The sequence below is a fragment of the Neovison vison genome, chromosome 9 (genome assembly GCF_020171115.1).
Source record: "Neovison vison isolate M4711 chromosome 9, ASM_NN_V1, whole genome shotgun sequence".
Lineage (NCBI taxonomy): Eukaryota > Metazoa > Chordata > Mammalia > Carnivora > Mustelidae > Neogale > Neogale vison.
This window is the reverse complement of record NC_058099.1, coordinates 9,539,718-9,556,498: the sequence shown is the minus strand read 5'-3', so window position 1 is coordinate 9,556,498 and position 16,781 is coordinate 9,539,718. Positions and strand designations below refer to the sequence as shown.

General features: G+C 42.0%; 1 protein-coding gene across 7 annotated transcripts in view; it reads right to left on the bottom strand.

Annotated features, from left to right (window-relative positions):
- The window catches only part of MAPKAP1 (MAPK associated protein 1), a 245,365-nt gene that overhangs the window by 43,347 nt on the left and 185,237 nt on the right, over positions 1–16,781 (bottom strand). For all 7 annotated transcript variants that reach the window (XM_044264899.1, XM_044264903.1, XM_044264900.1 and 4 more), the window contains one exon: positions 469–609. In XM_044264899.1, the coding sequence (XP_044120834.1) occupies positions 469–609 (141 nt within the window). The remainder of the gene's footprint in view (positions 1–468; positions 610–16,781) is intronic.

Genomic DNA, 16,781 nt, shown 5'->3' with positions numbered 1-16,781 from the left:
CAAATTAATCCAAATATTAATTGAGTTAATTCTGGATTATTTGCTGAAGATCCAAATATAACTTCTAAGATCATTAAAAAGCTTCCTGAACAAAGGCATGAATGAATAAGCAATGAATTCACCTGAGCAAAAAAAGGCAAGTGGCAAAGCTACAGAGCAGTTCTAAGGATAGCATGTAAGAGAATTATAAAATGGTGAGAATTATGGGACTTCACAGAAGTCAATCAGTTTGAAAAGAGTCTCAAGTTAGCTCTATTTCTAAACTGCTTCATAAAAAAGAAGACAAGACAAGCACTCAGGTGGGGGAAAAGGAGGTACTTTACACATTTCACTGTTTAAACATTTTCTCTGAAAACAAATTACCATTAGTCATTCAGGTCACATAAACGCCGGATCTTGCTTCTTTTCCCGTTTCTATGCTGACCACGGATACAAAGGGCCCAGTCCCTCCTCGGTTCATGCACTTACCTAACTGGACATCGGTTGTGAATCGTAGTCTGTGGATCATGCTGACTTTGAACGACTTGTAATGGTGGCTGCTAAGCATATCCTGTACTGTAGCTATGTCAATTTGTGAATCTTCCTCAAAAACTCCGTCTGCCCTTGAACCTGGGGAGGAAAAAACACTTTAACACATAAAGATACATGAGGCTTGGCAAATGGTGTCTGCTTAAAATGCTTTGGGATAAATTAAAATAATATGGGCTATTTAATTTCGAGAAGAAAAGGCTGAGCGATGACTTAATAATGCCATTCCAGTAAACAGAGAATGGTAGCATATTCATCATTCAACAATTAATTCCACAAACACTGCCTATTCTATGGCAGGCCCTTGGCTGGGCGGCAGGGATACGCAAGGATAGAAAGACTGCTGCTTGCCAGAAGCTTCCATCTCCACGAGAGTAAGTTCAGAGCACAAAAGCATGGGCAGTCACACTTCTTGTTTCTTTCCCTCATAATAATTTTTCCAATCATAAAAGTAATCCAAGCTCTTGAAGAATTCTTGCGCTTTCCAAGATTCTCAAACTGTTCATTGGTTTCCCGTCTTGTGCCCCACAGTCTCCACGGGTGCGGGCACGAGTCTGCTCCCGCTTTTAACAGTCTCCTCACCAGGCACTCGTGCAATCTAGCCACCACAGGACATCCGGATCCATACAGCTTTCTGAAGCTTTGATCATTTATTCATTTGCTCGATGTCTAGGGAGAGCTTTGTGCACGCTCAGTACTCTGATACATGATACTGGGGACAAATCAGAAGGCTGGTGCTCGAAAATCCTCCCTGGCTTCGCATGGCCTCCTGGATGGGGCACTGTTTCCAGCCAAGCAATGAAGGCTGCCCATAATCTGGCTGAGACATAATTTTTCTATTTTACATTGTCATTTCTCATCCACACCTTCTTGCAGCGCCTCCCAAACTCCTCAGACTGCACACAAGTCCAGGTTTTTCTATTTCTGGGCCTTTCCTCATGTGGTAGCCTAGAACGTCCCTTCCAACCTTAACCTGTACTTGCCAAAACTCCACCCAGGGCAGCTCCAACTCCGCCTCCTTCTGAATTCCATAGCAGCTGGTTTATACTGGACCCTGGAGCCAGGCAGACCCGGGGTTCAATTTCCAACTCTGCCTCTAACTTGCTATATGATATTGGGCAAGTGACTTTCTCTCTTTGAACCTCAGTTTTTACCAGGCACAGAATGCCAAAATGTATTTGAAGACTGTAACACATAATACACTTAATAAAAGAGCAATCATGATTATTTTTATTCTGTCACAGAGGACCACATACATTCAGTCTTGCACTTAAATTGTTGAGTGGTTGTTCTAGCCTAATTTGGAAGCTTTTTTTTTTTTTCTTAAAGATTTTATTTATTTATTTGACAGACAGAGATCACAAGTAGGCAGAGAGGCACGCAGAGAAAGAGGAGGAAGCAGGCTCCCTGCTGAGCAGAGAGCCCGATACGGGGCTCGATCCCAGAACCCTGGGATCATGACCTGAGCTGAAGGCAGAGGCTTTAACCCACTGAGCCACCCAGGCGCCCCTAATTTGGAAGATTTTTGACAATAAAGTTTCCCATTCACTTCTGCATCTCTGCAAGCAGTAGAGGCAGCTGGTATGCTCTTGCTAAATTTTGCTAAATTAAAATAAAATAAAATAGGAACCAATGTGGGGGCGCCTGGGTGGCTCAGTGGGTTAAACCTCTGCCTTCAGCTCAAGTCATGATCCTGGGATCAAGCCCCACATCGGGCTCTCTGCTCAGTGGGGAGATTGCTCCCCACCCCACCTCACCTGCCTCTCTGCCTGCTTGTGATCTCTGTCAAATAAATAAATTAAATTAAAAAAAAAAAAAGAAAAGAACCAGTATGTATGAGTGTTTACTATACATCAGGCATGGTACTAAGGGCTTTACACATGCACTTGAGCATTTTTCTGTATTACACAGATGAGGAATCTGAGGCTTTGGGAAGTAAAGTCATGTGCCCAGGGCCACAGTAAGCAAAGATAAATTATCTCCTGTCCCCCAGAGTTTAAAATGTGGTCTTCTGAAGGTGCAGCTGCTGGGACGGGAGCACCTGTACAGCAGAGGCCAACCAGAGCAGTGTGCTCTAAGCCTTGTGTGGAACACCCAGAGATGGCCCACAGGGAAATCCAGAGAGAACTCCTTGGGACAGAGCTGGAGGAATGGAAAACTCTAGATTTGGGTATAAAACAGGAAAATTCTGTTACATAAATGTCAGTCTGACAATTATAAGTTTTTCCTCTCCATAGTTACTGCTTACAGGGTAAGCTTTTAAGTCAAAGTTAGTTTCTGATGACTTTACATTGAACTCATTTATTAGGAACTGTGAATTTGGTTTCCAAACCCGACAATTACTCCCAGCTAGAGTAACTCCAGCCCCTACAATAATGTTCTCACCTGCACTGGGTCATTCACTCGATGCCATCCACAGAATAGCATGGTCAGTCACTGGGCCTGTGATACGGTCCCATTTTTGAGTATTTGTGCATATTGTCCTCCTGCCCAGGTCACCCTTCTCCCCACTTCACTCTCTCCTGACCTGTATCTCCAAGTCTCCACCCTGTTCTTCCTGAAGAGCTTAGACCAACTGACACTCCAGGGAAAGCTTCCCTGACCCTGGGCCCCCAAGTCTAACACAGCTCCTTTTATCACTGCACCCAGCATTTTCCTGCAGAATGCTGTCACGGCTGATCACTATCTGTCTCTGCCCCAAGAGGGCAGGCAGAGTGACTGTTTTACTCACCATTATAGCCTAGACCCTGCCAGTGCTACCACGTCCAGAATAAAGCAAGTGCTTGATGAAAATTTACTGGATGAGTGTGAACTGCCGTGTCCACAGGAAGGTGTAGATCAGAGAGGCTGAGTGACTTAATGAACATCATATCGCTAGGATCAGAAGAGTTACACTCAACATCTGTAAGGGACATTAGGTAACCTTGCTACCTCTGGACCTGTAATTTTGGACAGAGGCGTCATGGTTGCAAGCACTTCTATCTTCTGGGTAATGTCCATCTCTTAAACCAAGAGGCTGGCTAGAGTTTCCAGAGTTTCAAATAATCATTCACTTTCCCCAACACACACTTTACTGAAACAGAACTGCAAAGATGTTTATTTCTATTTTCAGAACCTTTTAAATTGGAGAACTGTGGAGAATTTTGGTGAGGTATTAAAATCCCTTCCTATTTTAAAAATCAGTTAAAGCCATCTTATCTGAGAAAACGCCATTATTCGATACAACTCACCTCAAGAACTTCTGTTTTCTTTACTAATTAGTATTTTCTAAATATTGCAGGTATTTGATTTGGAAAGGGGTAACAGCTCATTATGCTAAAATGCCAATTACTAAAAAAAAAAAAAAAACCCACACTTAAGAGTTTTACATTTTATGATGTTGGATTAAAACCAATTTAAAAATTACTATAACGTGACATATAATTTTTTACTGAGCAATTTCAATGCCAGCTGCTAATAAAGCATCTTAGCTGTAAATGATAATTCAGATGCTTTTAGATAAAGTGGTGCATAAATATGGCTGGAAATTGATTTAGCTTCTTACAGAAGCTACTGAAGAATGACATATTTTGTTTAATACACCAGCTAATGTAGTCCTAAAAGCTCAAACAAGTGCCAGTTTTCACTCCTAAATTTGCTGTGGGAGATTAATGAAAACTTTATATTTTGCTGAAATGTTAATAATGGGCAGATGAGATGATAGGATTTTAGTAGAGGTCTTAAAGCTATGGAATAACCAGCAAGGCTTGTCAATTTCCTTATATTAATTTTGTTCAAGACTTATATAGCTGGAGCTGGCTCAACACACTAATGCTTCTTGCATTGACCTTCTACTCCCCAACAGTGTAAATTCATATCCCATTTGGGGATTTAAGCCCCCCTGATACTTGGGTAAGTCCCGAGCCTTGCCCCAGATGACAAGGGCTGTGTTTGCATTAGAAGAGCAACAACACCTGGGGGAGTAGGGAGCGAACAAATACTCCTGTGTTCGCCTCCAGTACGTGCTGCCCGCCCCCAAGCAGGTCATCTGCTGAACTTCTGGTTTTGGAGTTACACAGCCATTTTTCAAAGTAGGCTCAGGAGTGCCACTGCTTGGAGGGGGCATGCGTACACGTATAGATCAGTCAGCCATCTAACCTGCAACTACTCTCCCCATGCCAGTGGGATGCTGGACTATGGAGGCACGCTGGTAAGGATAAGGCAGGGTTTCTGATCTTCAGAAGCTTACAGATTTGGTATTAGGAACACAAGAAAGAAAACAGTACGAGGCAGAAGCGGTGGACACAACAGACACTTTATATCTAAAAAACATCTGAAGCAGAGTAGTGTACCAAAAGCACATTTTGGACTAGAAAAGTTCAAAGACTTTGCATGTATACCTTTACTGTTTGTATCCTCCCAGAAAGGAGTGAACCCAACCATACGTAGGCACAATACCATTTGTGTGTTAAAATTATTACTGTATATCAACTTCACATCAAAAACCCACTTCTGTTAGAGAAGACATTTTTATCTATTTAAGGTAAAAAAAAAAGAGAGAACCAGACTGTTTTAGAAATAAACATACCAGGAAAAAAAAAAAAAACCCACTCCTAAACTGTTAATTTAATTGAAACATAACCCTTTGGTATTTTGTTAAATGAGCAATTAAAAAGGTCACAAGCAATTAAATGAAACAAAAGCCACACTGTGTTCATCTACATTAATGCTGAACTGGGTCTCCTTCTGAATGACAAGATAAATTGTAATGGTGCCTTCAAAGACTTCACAATGTATTTTGTCAAAGTCGGGAGTGTTAATGTCTCTATGTGCCATGGATTACCATAATGTATCGTGTCAAAACGCTCGAGCTGCAATAACTCAAAGATGTATTGTGATAGATCAAATTTTGGGGTGGGGCCTAAAAGTGACTTGAGCACCAATGTGCTCAGATGGACTGACACCAGGCTCCAGAAGAATGACAGAAAGCCCATTTGCAATTTGTAAAGGTTTGTGGGACAAAATCTAAGCGAGGAAGGAGCCTAGCTATCGAAAGGAGAGAATGAGAAAGGAGGAAACTGAATGGCACCTATCTTAGTGGCAAAGTCAGGCTTTGGCAAGAGGGGGTTGAGGGAAGGAGGCGGCAGGCAACGTCTAGGGCCTGCAGCAAAGAAAGAAAGAGGAGGTGCTGAGGGTACCCAGAGCTGGGAAGTAGCCTTGGGACTTAACACTGGAAAGAATACGGAACACAGAGTTCAGAGATGTAGGTTCAAAACTTAACTCTGACATCAAGGGTCACAAGTGGGTCAAACCCTACCCAAGATTCCATTAAAAAAAAAAAAAGATTTTATTTATTCATTTGACAGAGAGAGACATAGCAAGAGAGGGAACACAAGCAGCAGGAGTGGGAGAGGGAGAAGCAGGCTTCTCACCCAGCAGGGAGCTGAATGTGGTGCTCAATCCCAAAACCCGGGGATTATGACCTGAGCTAAAGGCAGATGCTTAACGACTGAGCCATCCAGGTGCCCCAAAGGTTCCATTTTGGGGAAGAGGGAGAACTGGGACAAATCCGTTGAACTCGAGTCCACATTCCTTCCACTGTGCTCCTCCTTCCCCTCCCATCTCACCACCTTCCTACAGGCAGCAGCAAGGAGACAGACAGGTAGGTAACTGTAAACTCTGAGTCAGGGTTCTCAAAGTACAGTCCAGGACCCAGTGGAGGGGTGATCCCCAAGAAGCATTCCAGGGGTCCATTATCTCAATATTAACAGTAAGATCTTATTGGCCCTTTTCATGCCTATTATCTTATAAAGGCACAAGAAATAACAAGTGCACAAGTTCAATGATATGATTCTGATTCCACACTGTAACTAACCTTTAAGAATTAATCACTTGAGCTTTGGCATATTAAGGAAAATTAATATCTACTATTTCTGAAAAGGCTGTTGAAATACTCCTACCTTTTCCAACCACATATCTATGTTAGGGCAAATTTTCTTCACATACTACAACTGAATAGCAGACTGAATGCAGTAGATATGAAAATCAAGATGCCTTCTATAAAGCCAGACGTTATATAAATCTGCAAAAGTATATATATAAAATGGTGCTCACTGGTTCAGGTGATTAGTCAATGATTTATCTTCCTGATGGAACAAAAATAAGTGCTCTTAAGAGAAAGAAAATGGAAAACAAAAGAAAATATAGATATTTTTCATAAAAATTTGCTAACATGTAAAGGATTTATTATTACTTTTTAGTGAATTCATAAATACTTAAATTTTTCTCAGTTTTTATTCCCAATAAGTAGATATAACCCAATAAACAAAAGCTCTTTGGGGTCCTCAATAATTTTTAGGAGTGTAAAGAGGTCTAAGACAAGAAGCTTGAGACCCACTGCCTTTATTGGTCCTTATGCCGTGCCTGGATGCCTATCCGGACAATCATTATAAGATACAGAAGTATAGTTACAGCTGTGTATGTGCAACACACCTGAAAACAAACACAAACAGAAAGCAGGGACATACATTACAAGAATAACAGGCTTGCTGTCAGGTGATCAGATCAAGGCTAATTATAATTAATACTGTTCTACATTTAAAAAGTGTTTTTGTGTATGTGATTTCACTGAAACTGAGGGAGACACTTAAGAGGTACATAGATGACCTCCTTTCAGACAAATGGGCGCTAATCATTAAATCAAAGCTCAGATGAACTCACAGTATGCTACCGGCAGATATCTTATGTTCATAGATACAAATCACACAGGACTTCGAACTTCATTTTATGGTTCAGTAACTCTTAGACCAAGTCAAAAAGCTTGAATGTAGTTATAAGTTAAAGCAACTTCAATCTCCCTTCCCCAAAAACATCTATGCCAACTCTACGACTCAACCAGAAGACGATGGCCTTTGTTACAACCTCACCTTTAAACTCTCGAGAGCTCGATGATACGGTCGACTGATCCTAGCAGGTTCACAAATAGTCACTCAGCACCAACCCCAGCTGTGGGGCTGTGCTAGTGCTTCAAGAACACAGGAGGATGGCAGGATTCCCAGACGATGGAAAGGGGACAGGCAATCCAGGGTGGGAAAAACATGAAGTCCATAAAGTGGGAGCAAGTGTTTGCATTTGGTTGGAGCAAAGAGTGTGCGAAGGGGAATAGTGGAAAAAAAAATGGTCAGAGGTGGAGGGGTTTCAGTTCTTCAAAGGCAGAAACATTATCCATGTCAGGGCCTGGCACACGATAAAATACCGCTGTACAAATAACAGACTGAATGAAGAGGAAATAGGGGTGCTTAGGTGGCTCAGCCGGTTAAGGGTCGACTCTTGATTTCAGCTCAGATCGGGCTCTCAGGTCCTAGGATCAAGTCCTGTGTCGGGCTCAGACCAGAGAGTCTGCTGGAGGATTCTCTCTCCTCTCTCCTCCTGCTCATGGGCATGCTTCCCCACTCTCCCGTCTCTCAAAAAAGAAATCTAAAATAAATAAATAAATAAATAGGAAATAAACCATCTTCTGCCCCATTACTCTTTTTTTTCTCCCCCAACATGGGGCTTGAACTCCCAACCCCGAGATCAAGAGTCACATGCTCCGCCGACTGAGCCAGCCATGCACCCTCTACCCTGTTCTATCTCAATGCCTTATTGCTGTTGCCCACATGGAACAGTTCCTGCTTCAGCTAAACTGGACTTTGCTCAGGTTATACCATTTGGTCAGAATGTCCCTCCCACTTTTTAAAATGTACACACTTACTTCAAGGTCTAGTCTAGAATCTTCCCTGATCCATTCCCTGAAACCCTATAGTTCTGAAGGGTCTAATGATAAGTGCGATAAACATCTGCACTCCCCTTCTAGACAATGAGTTCCTTTGAGAGCAGGAACGTTCTGTCCTACAGAGCACATAGTAGATATTCAAGCCTGATGCAACACAGGTTAACCCGAATTTGGGGGCGCCTGGGTGGCTCTAAGCATCTGTCTTCGGCTCCGGTCATGATCTCAGAGTCCTGGGATTGAGTCCCGCATCGGGCTCCCTGCACTTTAAATATGCTATCTCATTTAATTTCCCCAATGCCCTTTTGTTGCCTATTATTATCCCCTTTCTTACAGGTGAGAAAAATCGAGGCTTAGAATGTCATCCCATTAGCACAGCCATACAAGTAGCACAGACTGGATCTAGGAGCCGAACCCATGCCTGTCTAATTCCAAAAATGTGCCCTTAATCACCACATAATTCTTTGGTTAAAAATGTCCCTTTGATGCGCTGCGAGTGTCCAAATCCATGGGCCAAAACAGTTTCTAAGGAGAACACAATCATGTCTGGCTTTGCCAGAACAAAGAATCGGGGATAAAACCTAATTCTCTTCACTCTGTCTGTAAGACTCAAAGCTGGCTACATAAGTGAGTCGGGGAGAAAAACTCTCCCTTTGCTTTCTACATCCATCACATCTTTTTTTTCCAAAGGCCTTTTAAGTCCCTAAAGCCTCATAAGCTACAAACTTCTCTTCTATTAAACACTTCCCTTTGGCTACTAGTCATTTTTTGCTGGTCTCTAAAACACGATCAATAGGGGATATAGTATAACACAAACACACACACACGCGCGCGCACGCCCTCTGCGGTAATCTCGCCAAAGCCGTCAGCATCACACGGTAGGATATGCCCTTCACTGAACGCTCCATGCTACATCCAGGGTAGGGATCCTTGCTGTCAGGGCCTAATTGATTAAACTCTCGGAGTCAGAGCCTTTCCACAGGGAGATTTCAGACCCTCAATAAATCAGGGTAATCTTGTTTTATGAGGTGATCAGAAAGAAACAGTTTCCGGTTTGTAGAATTTCTAAAAAGAGCAGAACACGGAACCAGGGCCTCTAGGCTCTGCTTTCTAGACCCTGCGCATCCCTCAGTCCTCACTTGAAGCTCCTTCTCAAGGCCTTCAGATGAGCAGTCGCTTGCACCCGGACCTTCCTTCCTTTACTGACTATCTCCTTTTTCTTCTTCCTCAAGAAAGCCTTTCCTCCTCCCACAGCTCCAGACACCTGCTAGCTACTCTTTTATACCCTCTGTAGCACCTGTCACAACTGTGGGCTCCATGAGCGGGGCTCCACTCTACCGTGTCAGCACAGTGACTGGCCTATAGGAGGACACCACCACTGCTTAGGGGATGAATAAACAAATGTGTGCCAAGAATGAAACCAACTACCTTTTAGAGGATAAAGTGTGACCAGCCAAGGGTCTGAACCACTGGTCCATTACAGGTTTGCTCACGAGTTAGGCTGATGACAGAATTCCTATCACTTTCTCTTCCTCCAATGTATCTTTGTTACTGTTGAAAACACAGTAAAAGGAGCCGGGGCAGTTTTGACAATTTACATGGCAAAATACCTTAGAACTGTAATATCTGATCAACACTGAGGTCTCTCTCTCTCTCTCTGACTCCAGAGTCAGAGACTGAGGGCACATAAGCTAGAAGGACCCCATCTCCCATCAGGGAGTCACTGCAGAAATGTCACCCGAGGCATTACCAAGCCATCAGTCAGGGACAGCAGAGTGGATTCTGGGGCCAGGAGCCTACCAGAGGGATGCAAATCCCTGTGCCCTCACTTAAAGCCCATACAGGGTTTGTGGCTCGTCAAACATGTTTCCTTACTGCTCTAATGTACCAGTGTATCGCTTAATGAAAGTTCTTAATTGTAATTCAATTAATTACATACACAGAGTCCCCAATTACATTTTCCAATAAGACATTGGCTGTGGTACAGGTCTAAATGCACTTAACCAATTTCAATATATTAAGACCAATTTCCCTTGAATACTAATTACTACCGAATGATAAAATGAAAAGGGGGGGACTTTCAAGAAAGGGGGAGAGCGAAAAATGCAATTCATGTTGAATTTTTCAGCCCACAGAGACTGCAGTTCAGACATTCATTAGTGAAGAAGTAGGTGTGGACAGGGCACGAGTTTGTCTCTGGTACAGGTCAGCACTGGTTTGGGCCCAAGGTACCACCTACCCCTTGGTGCTGGCCATTGCCAAAAGGGGCCTGTGGGAAGTCTAAGAGCTAGTGGGAAAACAGGAAGAACAGGAAGGGAAAAGGCCATCACATAAACATGCACAGACTAGCTGTGGTGTCTCAGGCACACGGACAGACAAATACTGGGCCTGGCCAACAGGCCTGTGCATACACATCACTGTGCTCTTGGTACACACATTCTCTTCTAATCTTCCTAACAGCCCTACAGTTCACAGAGAAGGACTTGTCCAAGGTCACACAGTGCTAGTAAATACCACACCTTGTGCACTACAACACATTACCAACCAGTTCGCATTAACCAGAAAGCAAGAGGTGCAAGCACACAGGTATTCCTACATTGGGGACAATGTTTCTGTTTCATTTAATTTTAATTTAAATTTCATTTAAATTCTGTTAGCATGCCGCAAAGCAGGCATCTACATGGAAAAACCTTCACCCGTTCAAAAATTCCCTATAGTGAACACTTTCCTCCGACCAAAGTCAGAAACGTAACTGGCTTTCGGCAGTAATTCAACCTAAAATCCAAACCATGAACACCAGAGGTCATTTCTATTTGTAAATAGAGTTTATTTGCACGATCACATTTTCTTCTGCACTTGAAGACTGCTGTTGTGCTATATAATAAAAGAGGCTTAAAGCCTTGGTATTTAAGTCACATGATAGAAATTGGAGAGATTAGTAATCTGTAGCTGAAGAAAGCCTCCAGAAGCCAAATGGAACAACCAGGGAGTCTCCAGGACTGGCACAGAGCACACACAGGAGGGGGGATCTGCCCACTATGAAAAAGCACAGGGAAGAGGAACTAGAAACAATCAGGATTAGCAGTCATTCACTGCCTATGGTTGCTTCATGCCTTCCTCTTTATTTAGTATTATTGGGGGAGGGGGAGGTAATGAGTTGGGGGCGTAGCCCAAGTACCTCCAAGAAGAAACATATGGGTATTGACGCTCACCCAACTCCCAACTTGTCTTTAAAAGCTTTCATGTACTTGTCCCCTGGAGCCCTAGTGAGAGGCCTGCTGATGCCAGGGACTTGGGAGGCTCACTCCATCCAGGGTAATGAACCATACCTGGCCACAGGCACCAGGATGGTCCCTGCCCTGGGGACGGGTGGTGGTGGTCACAACCCCGTGTGGGGGTGGTTAATCCGTCCAGTGGAATCACTGTTCAGACCGAAGTAAGGAGAAACTCTTCCTGGGTACAGGAAGCTACCTCCTCTTCCGGTCTTTAAGGGGAAACCAAAAGAGTTGGAAGAGGCCTCCCACAGACTGAGACCCAAAGATACTCTCCCCTGCCACAGGCCACTTATCTAGGTGACTGTCCACCTTGAGTTCAGTAAGGCACTGAAATAAGGAAGATTTCCTTGAAAAGGAAAGGAGATTAAAGGAGGTTGACATGATGTCTAGAGAACCGAAGACTCTTTGTATGGCAATTTCTACTAGGAAATAAAATAATCAGATTCAACTGTTGCACTAGACTTACTGCACAGAAGACCCAGTTTTCCAGCCCCCACCTCTGATTATTAGTCATACAATCACTTCAAATCACCCCTCAAAGCCTAGTTTCTTCTATAAAATAAAGATGACGAGCACAACGGCCTAAAAGTTCATTACAATGATAGTTCTTCTATCTCATTTAATCTTCAAAAAACCCTTGTGAAATAGATTCAACCACCTCCATTTACAGAGGAAACTGAGATTCAGAGAAGTGACATGGTTCGTCGGATGCCAAAGGCTGCAGAGGCACAGTGTTTTTAAAGCACTATGCTGAACTACAACAAGGGCAGACTCTTGAGTGACCAAACAGTAAAGACACATGGTCTGACATTTTGTTGGTACTCCACAAAGTCAGCTTAATTTCAGGCCTGTTTTCCCGATGATGGAAAATTCCCGTTTCTCTCTTAAAGTTGTGCAAAGAATAAGTTGGTTCATGCTGCGTTTTTCTTCTAAGGACCTGGCCAGTCTACCTATGTGTGATCAGGGGTAAGAGAAAAGGTCACTGGTAACATATGGCACAAAGGAAAGTGAGGCTCAGTTTGATGCCAGAATTCATATAGGTGCTTAGACAAGAATGGAAGTCTTCTACCATTACATCCTCTCCATAATGTACTCCTGCCTTCTTCTGGTCTGATTCCAGCTTCTGGCAGACAGTTGGCTGAAGGATGAGGTAGATTATCAGACAAGAATCCAAACTGGAAAGCTCAAGGACTTTGGCTTGTCATTTTCTTATTTAGGCCAAGATCCAAGCACAAATGTTAGCTCTCAGTCCCTAGGCAGAAACTCTTGTCATGTCAGCTTCATTAGCAAGCTTCTCTCTCATAGTGTATAAGACAATTGTCATCACAATTCTTAGGATTGAAAATTTAGGTTATTTCATCAACAGTCTCATGGTGGGTTTTGGAATCAGACAGCTGACTTAGGATTCTGGTTCTATCACTGGCTAGCTAACTTTGCACAAGTCACAACTGCTCTCCACAATTAGAATAGTATCTTATTAGGGTAGTTGAGAAAATTATAAGAAAGCGTTTGCAAAATGTCTAGCATGATGCCTTACAAAAGAAGGCCTGAATAAGTAATTTAGGAAACATCTTTTGATGTGGTTGATGTAAAAAATTATGACTATCCCTTTTTGGAAGAAAAACAGAAAGTCTTATATCCATCCTTGTGGCAGCAATCAAATGGTTTTACTTATAAGGTACACATCTCTTCTGGGGCACCAAAGCACATTTGCTGGAAAGTACCCTGCTTCTAAGTTCTCTGGTCTTGTGACACAGACTTCCAGATCTGTCTCCCGTTCCTCTCTCCATTCTGTATCAGTTCCCCCCATCACACACCTCCTTGAGGGCCCCAACAGGTCTGTAATTCCAGACCTCCACATCTGTGGCCCATCTGCTCTGTCAGCCACAGAATACTGCTCATTATTTATGAATTATAGTTGATGTTTATTGAGTGCTTATTATGTGCCAGGCACCATTCTAAGAGCTTTATGATTATTAAAACTCACTGAATCCTGTCAATCTTGTGAAGGCAGATAAACTACCCAAGAGAGGTTAAGTAAATTGTCCAAGGTCACACAGCCAGTAAGTGACAGGCCTAGAATGTGAACCGAGGCAATCTGGCTCAATAGCATATTCTCTTACACACTGCATAATAGATGCTCCTAATTTAGTTCACCTCCAAAATGGCTTTATGGACAGCAAGCTTGGCCTGATCAAAAATACCAACAGAAGCAAAAAAAATTCTATTTCTGAAATATTTTTGTCTTCAATCCAACTTCTTAATATATAGCTATGGGAGAACAATATTTGTTTCACTAGGATTTCTACTTAATATTAAACAAAAGATTAAAAAACCTCCTCTATAAAAGGAACAAACTGCTTTTATAATTTACTTCTATTTTACAAATATTGGTAATAATATTCCACTGATCCTAAACCACCGACTGCCTTGTGCCCTTTGTAAATGCTGGTAAGGCTACGATCATAGTGATTTTGACTCAGAGTAAGACAACTAGAATTTCTTGCATGTCTTTTAAGACAGGGATACTGGGCGCCTGAGTGGCTCAGTGGGTTAAGCCGCTGCCTTTGGCTCAGGTCATGATCTCAGGGTCCTGGGATCGAGTCCCGCATCGGGCTCTCTGCTCAGCAGGGAGCCTGCTTCCTCCTCTCTCTCTCTCTGCCTGCCTCTCTGCCTACTTGTGATCTCCCTCTGTCAAATAAATAAATAAAATCTTTTAAAAAAAAAAAAAAGACAGGGATGCTGAGGCTCATAGATGTCACACAAGTTATTAAGACTATGCTCGTGCTTAGAAGTGAAGTGAGAACAAGAGCCAAGATTTCAAAGCTTTATCTACCAACCCTTACAGTGCCTTTTTCCTAGGAAGAGAGATAGACCTCATCTTTAAAAACAAACAACAAAACAAACAAAGATGAAAATTAAAAAAAAACAACAACAAACTAACGTGAAATCATAGTATGTTATGAAATACCTTGGCAGGTTAAAAAAGAAAGAGGCGAATTTATATGTGGAGTGGCATGTGGACTGATGTGGAATAATCTCTACAATGTATTGTTAAAATGATAAAAGAAAGGGCGCCTGGTGGCTCTGTCAGTAAGTTAAGCATCTGCCTTCAGCTCAGATTATGATCCCACGGTCCTGGGATCAAGTCCTGCATCAGGCTCCCTGTTCAGCAGGGAGCCTGCTTCTCCCTCTGCCCTTTCCCCCTGCTTATGCTTTCCCTCTCTGGCTAAATAAATAAATAAATAAATATAAAAGAAAAATGAACACTCTAATGGTAAGTTTGCTATCATTTGCTTCTAAGTAGGGGGAAGTATAAATGTGTGTGAACACTGTGTATGCGCAAGCATATACATGCCTGTGGGGGATACAGTCACATCCTTATACAGAGTATGCTTGTGTATACACAGATGATCCCTGGAAAGATATGGAAAAAACTGGGAACAACTGTTGTCTCTGGAAGGAGAATTAAGGGAGAGAAGAGAGATGAAGTTTTCACTACAGGCTCTTTGTTATCTGAGCAATTTTTTTTTTAACATGAGTAAGTATCATGTGTCCAAAAAACTTAGTAAGATGTTAACAAATAGCGCTTCATCTTAATCATTTGACAAAGAATCAACATTCTGAAATAGAATCCACTACAGAATTCCTGTCTGTGAATTAGAGTCCTCAGTTTGCTTTAGAGGAGAGTCTTTAAAGAATGAAAGAACATGACAGGGAGGGAGGGATTACCCATTTAAATCAGGTTAAAAAATATTAGATAAACAAGTTGCAAAGGGTAGTGTTGTTATAATTCTCCCTTGGGTGTGCCGTGGTGTAGTACTACACATGGTTTGAGATTTCAAGTATCAAAAGGATTGTTAAATTAAGAGCTTCTCTTACATATTTATTTTTTAAGATTTTATTTATTTATTTGACAGAGAGAGAGAGAGAGGCAGGCAGAGGGAGAGGGAGAAGCAGTCTCCCACTGAACAGAGAGCCTGATGCAGGGCTTGATCCCAGGTCCGTGAGATCATGACCTGAGCTGAAGGCAGATGCTTAACTGACTGAGCTACCCAGGTGCTCCAAGAGCTACTCTTATTATGTAGTTTTTATCTAAAGTTAAATAAAGTAAATTTAACTTTACAGTTTAGTTAAGTAAACTTAACTTTACTATTTACTTTTTCTTCTTAGAAAGTCATGCATGCTCATTATAGAAACTCTGGAAAGTTTAAGTATAAAGGGGAAGGAAAATTAATTACCCAGAATAATGCCAACCAGAGGCAACCACTATTAATATTTTGGCATTTCCTTTTATTCTTTTTGTTTGTTTTGTTTTTACAAAGTTGATATTAGTCTGTATGTGTTATTTTGCTTCCCTGGTATTTCTCCTCCTTAATATTACATCAAAACTTACTTTTCCCGTTGTGAAAACTCTCGGTAAACACAACTTATAATGGCCGGATAAGATTCTACATCTCCTGAGATGATTATCCTTTTAATCTGTTATTGGGGTAAATTATCCTGACTTTTTTTTTTTTTAAAGTAGGCTCGAACTTCCAACCGTGAGATCAAGACCTGACTTGAGATCAAGAGTTGGATGCTTAACCGACTAAGCCACCCAGGCAACCCTTGACTGGGTTTTTCTAAAGTCACAACAACCTTGTGCTCTTTAAATAAACCCAACATGGAGGGGTGCCTGGGTGGCTCAGTGGGTTAAGCCTCTGCCTTCGGCTCAGGTCATGATCTCAGGGTCCTGGGATCAAACCCCGCATCTGGCTCTCTGCTCAATGGGGAGCCTGCTTCCCCCTCTCTCTCTGCCTGCCTCTCTGCCTACTTGTGTTCACTCACTCTCTGTCAAATAAATAAATAAAATCTTTTAAAAAAAACCCAAAAAACTCCAACTTGGGAATGCTGTATTATTCCCTTAATATATTTTTAATATTTTGTTTAGGATATTTGTATCTACTTAAATTTTCTTTGTTGCATAGTATTTATTAGGGTTTGATAAAAAGACTGAGATAGTCTCTTAAAATAAAATGGAGAGTGTCACTCTTTTTCCTAGTCTTTGGAATAGCTGATGTAAGACGGGAGTTACTTCTTCCTTAAGTGTTTGATACAACTAGGCAGTGAAATCATCTGGGCCAGATTTTCCTTTGTGGGAAGGTTTTTAATTGTGAATTCAATTTTCAAAATTGTTGTGAGTATACTCAAGTTTTCTATTTCTTCTTGTGTCAATTTTGGTAAGT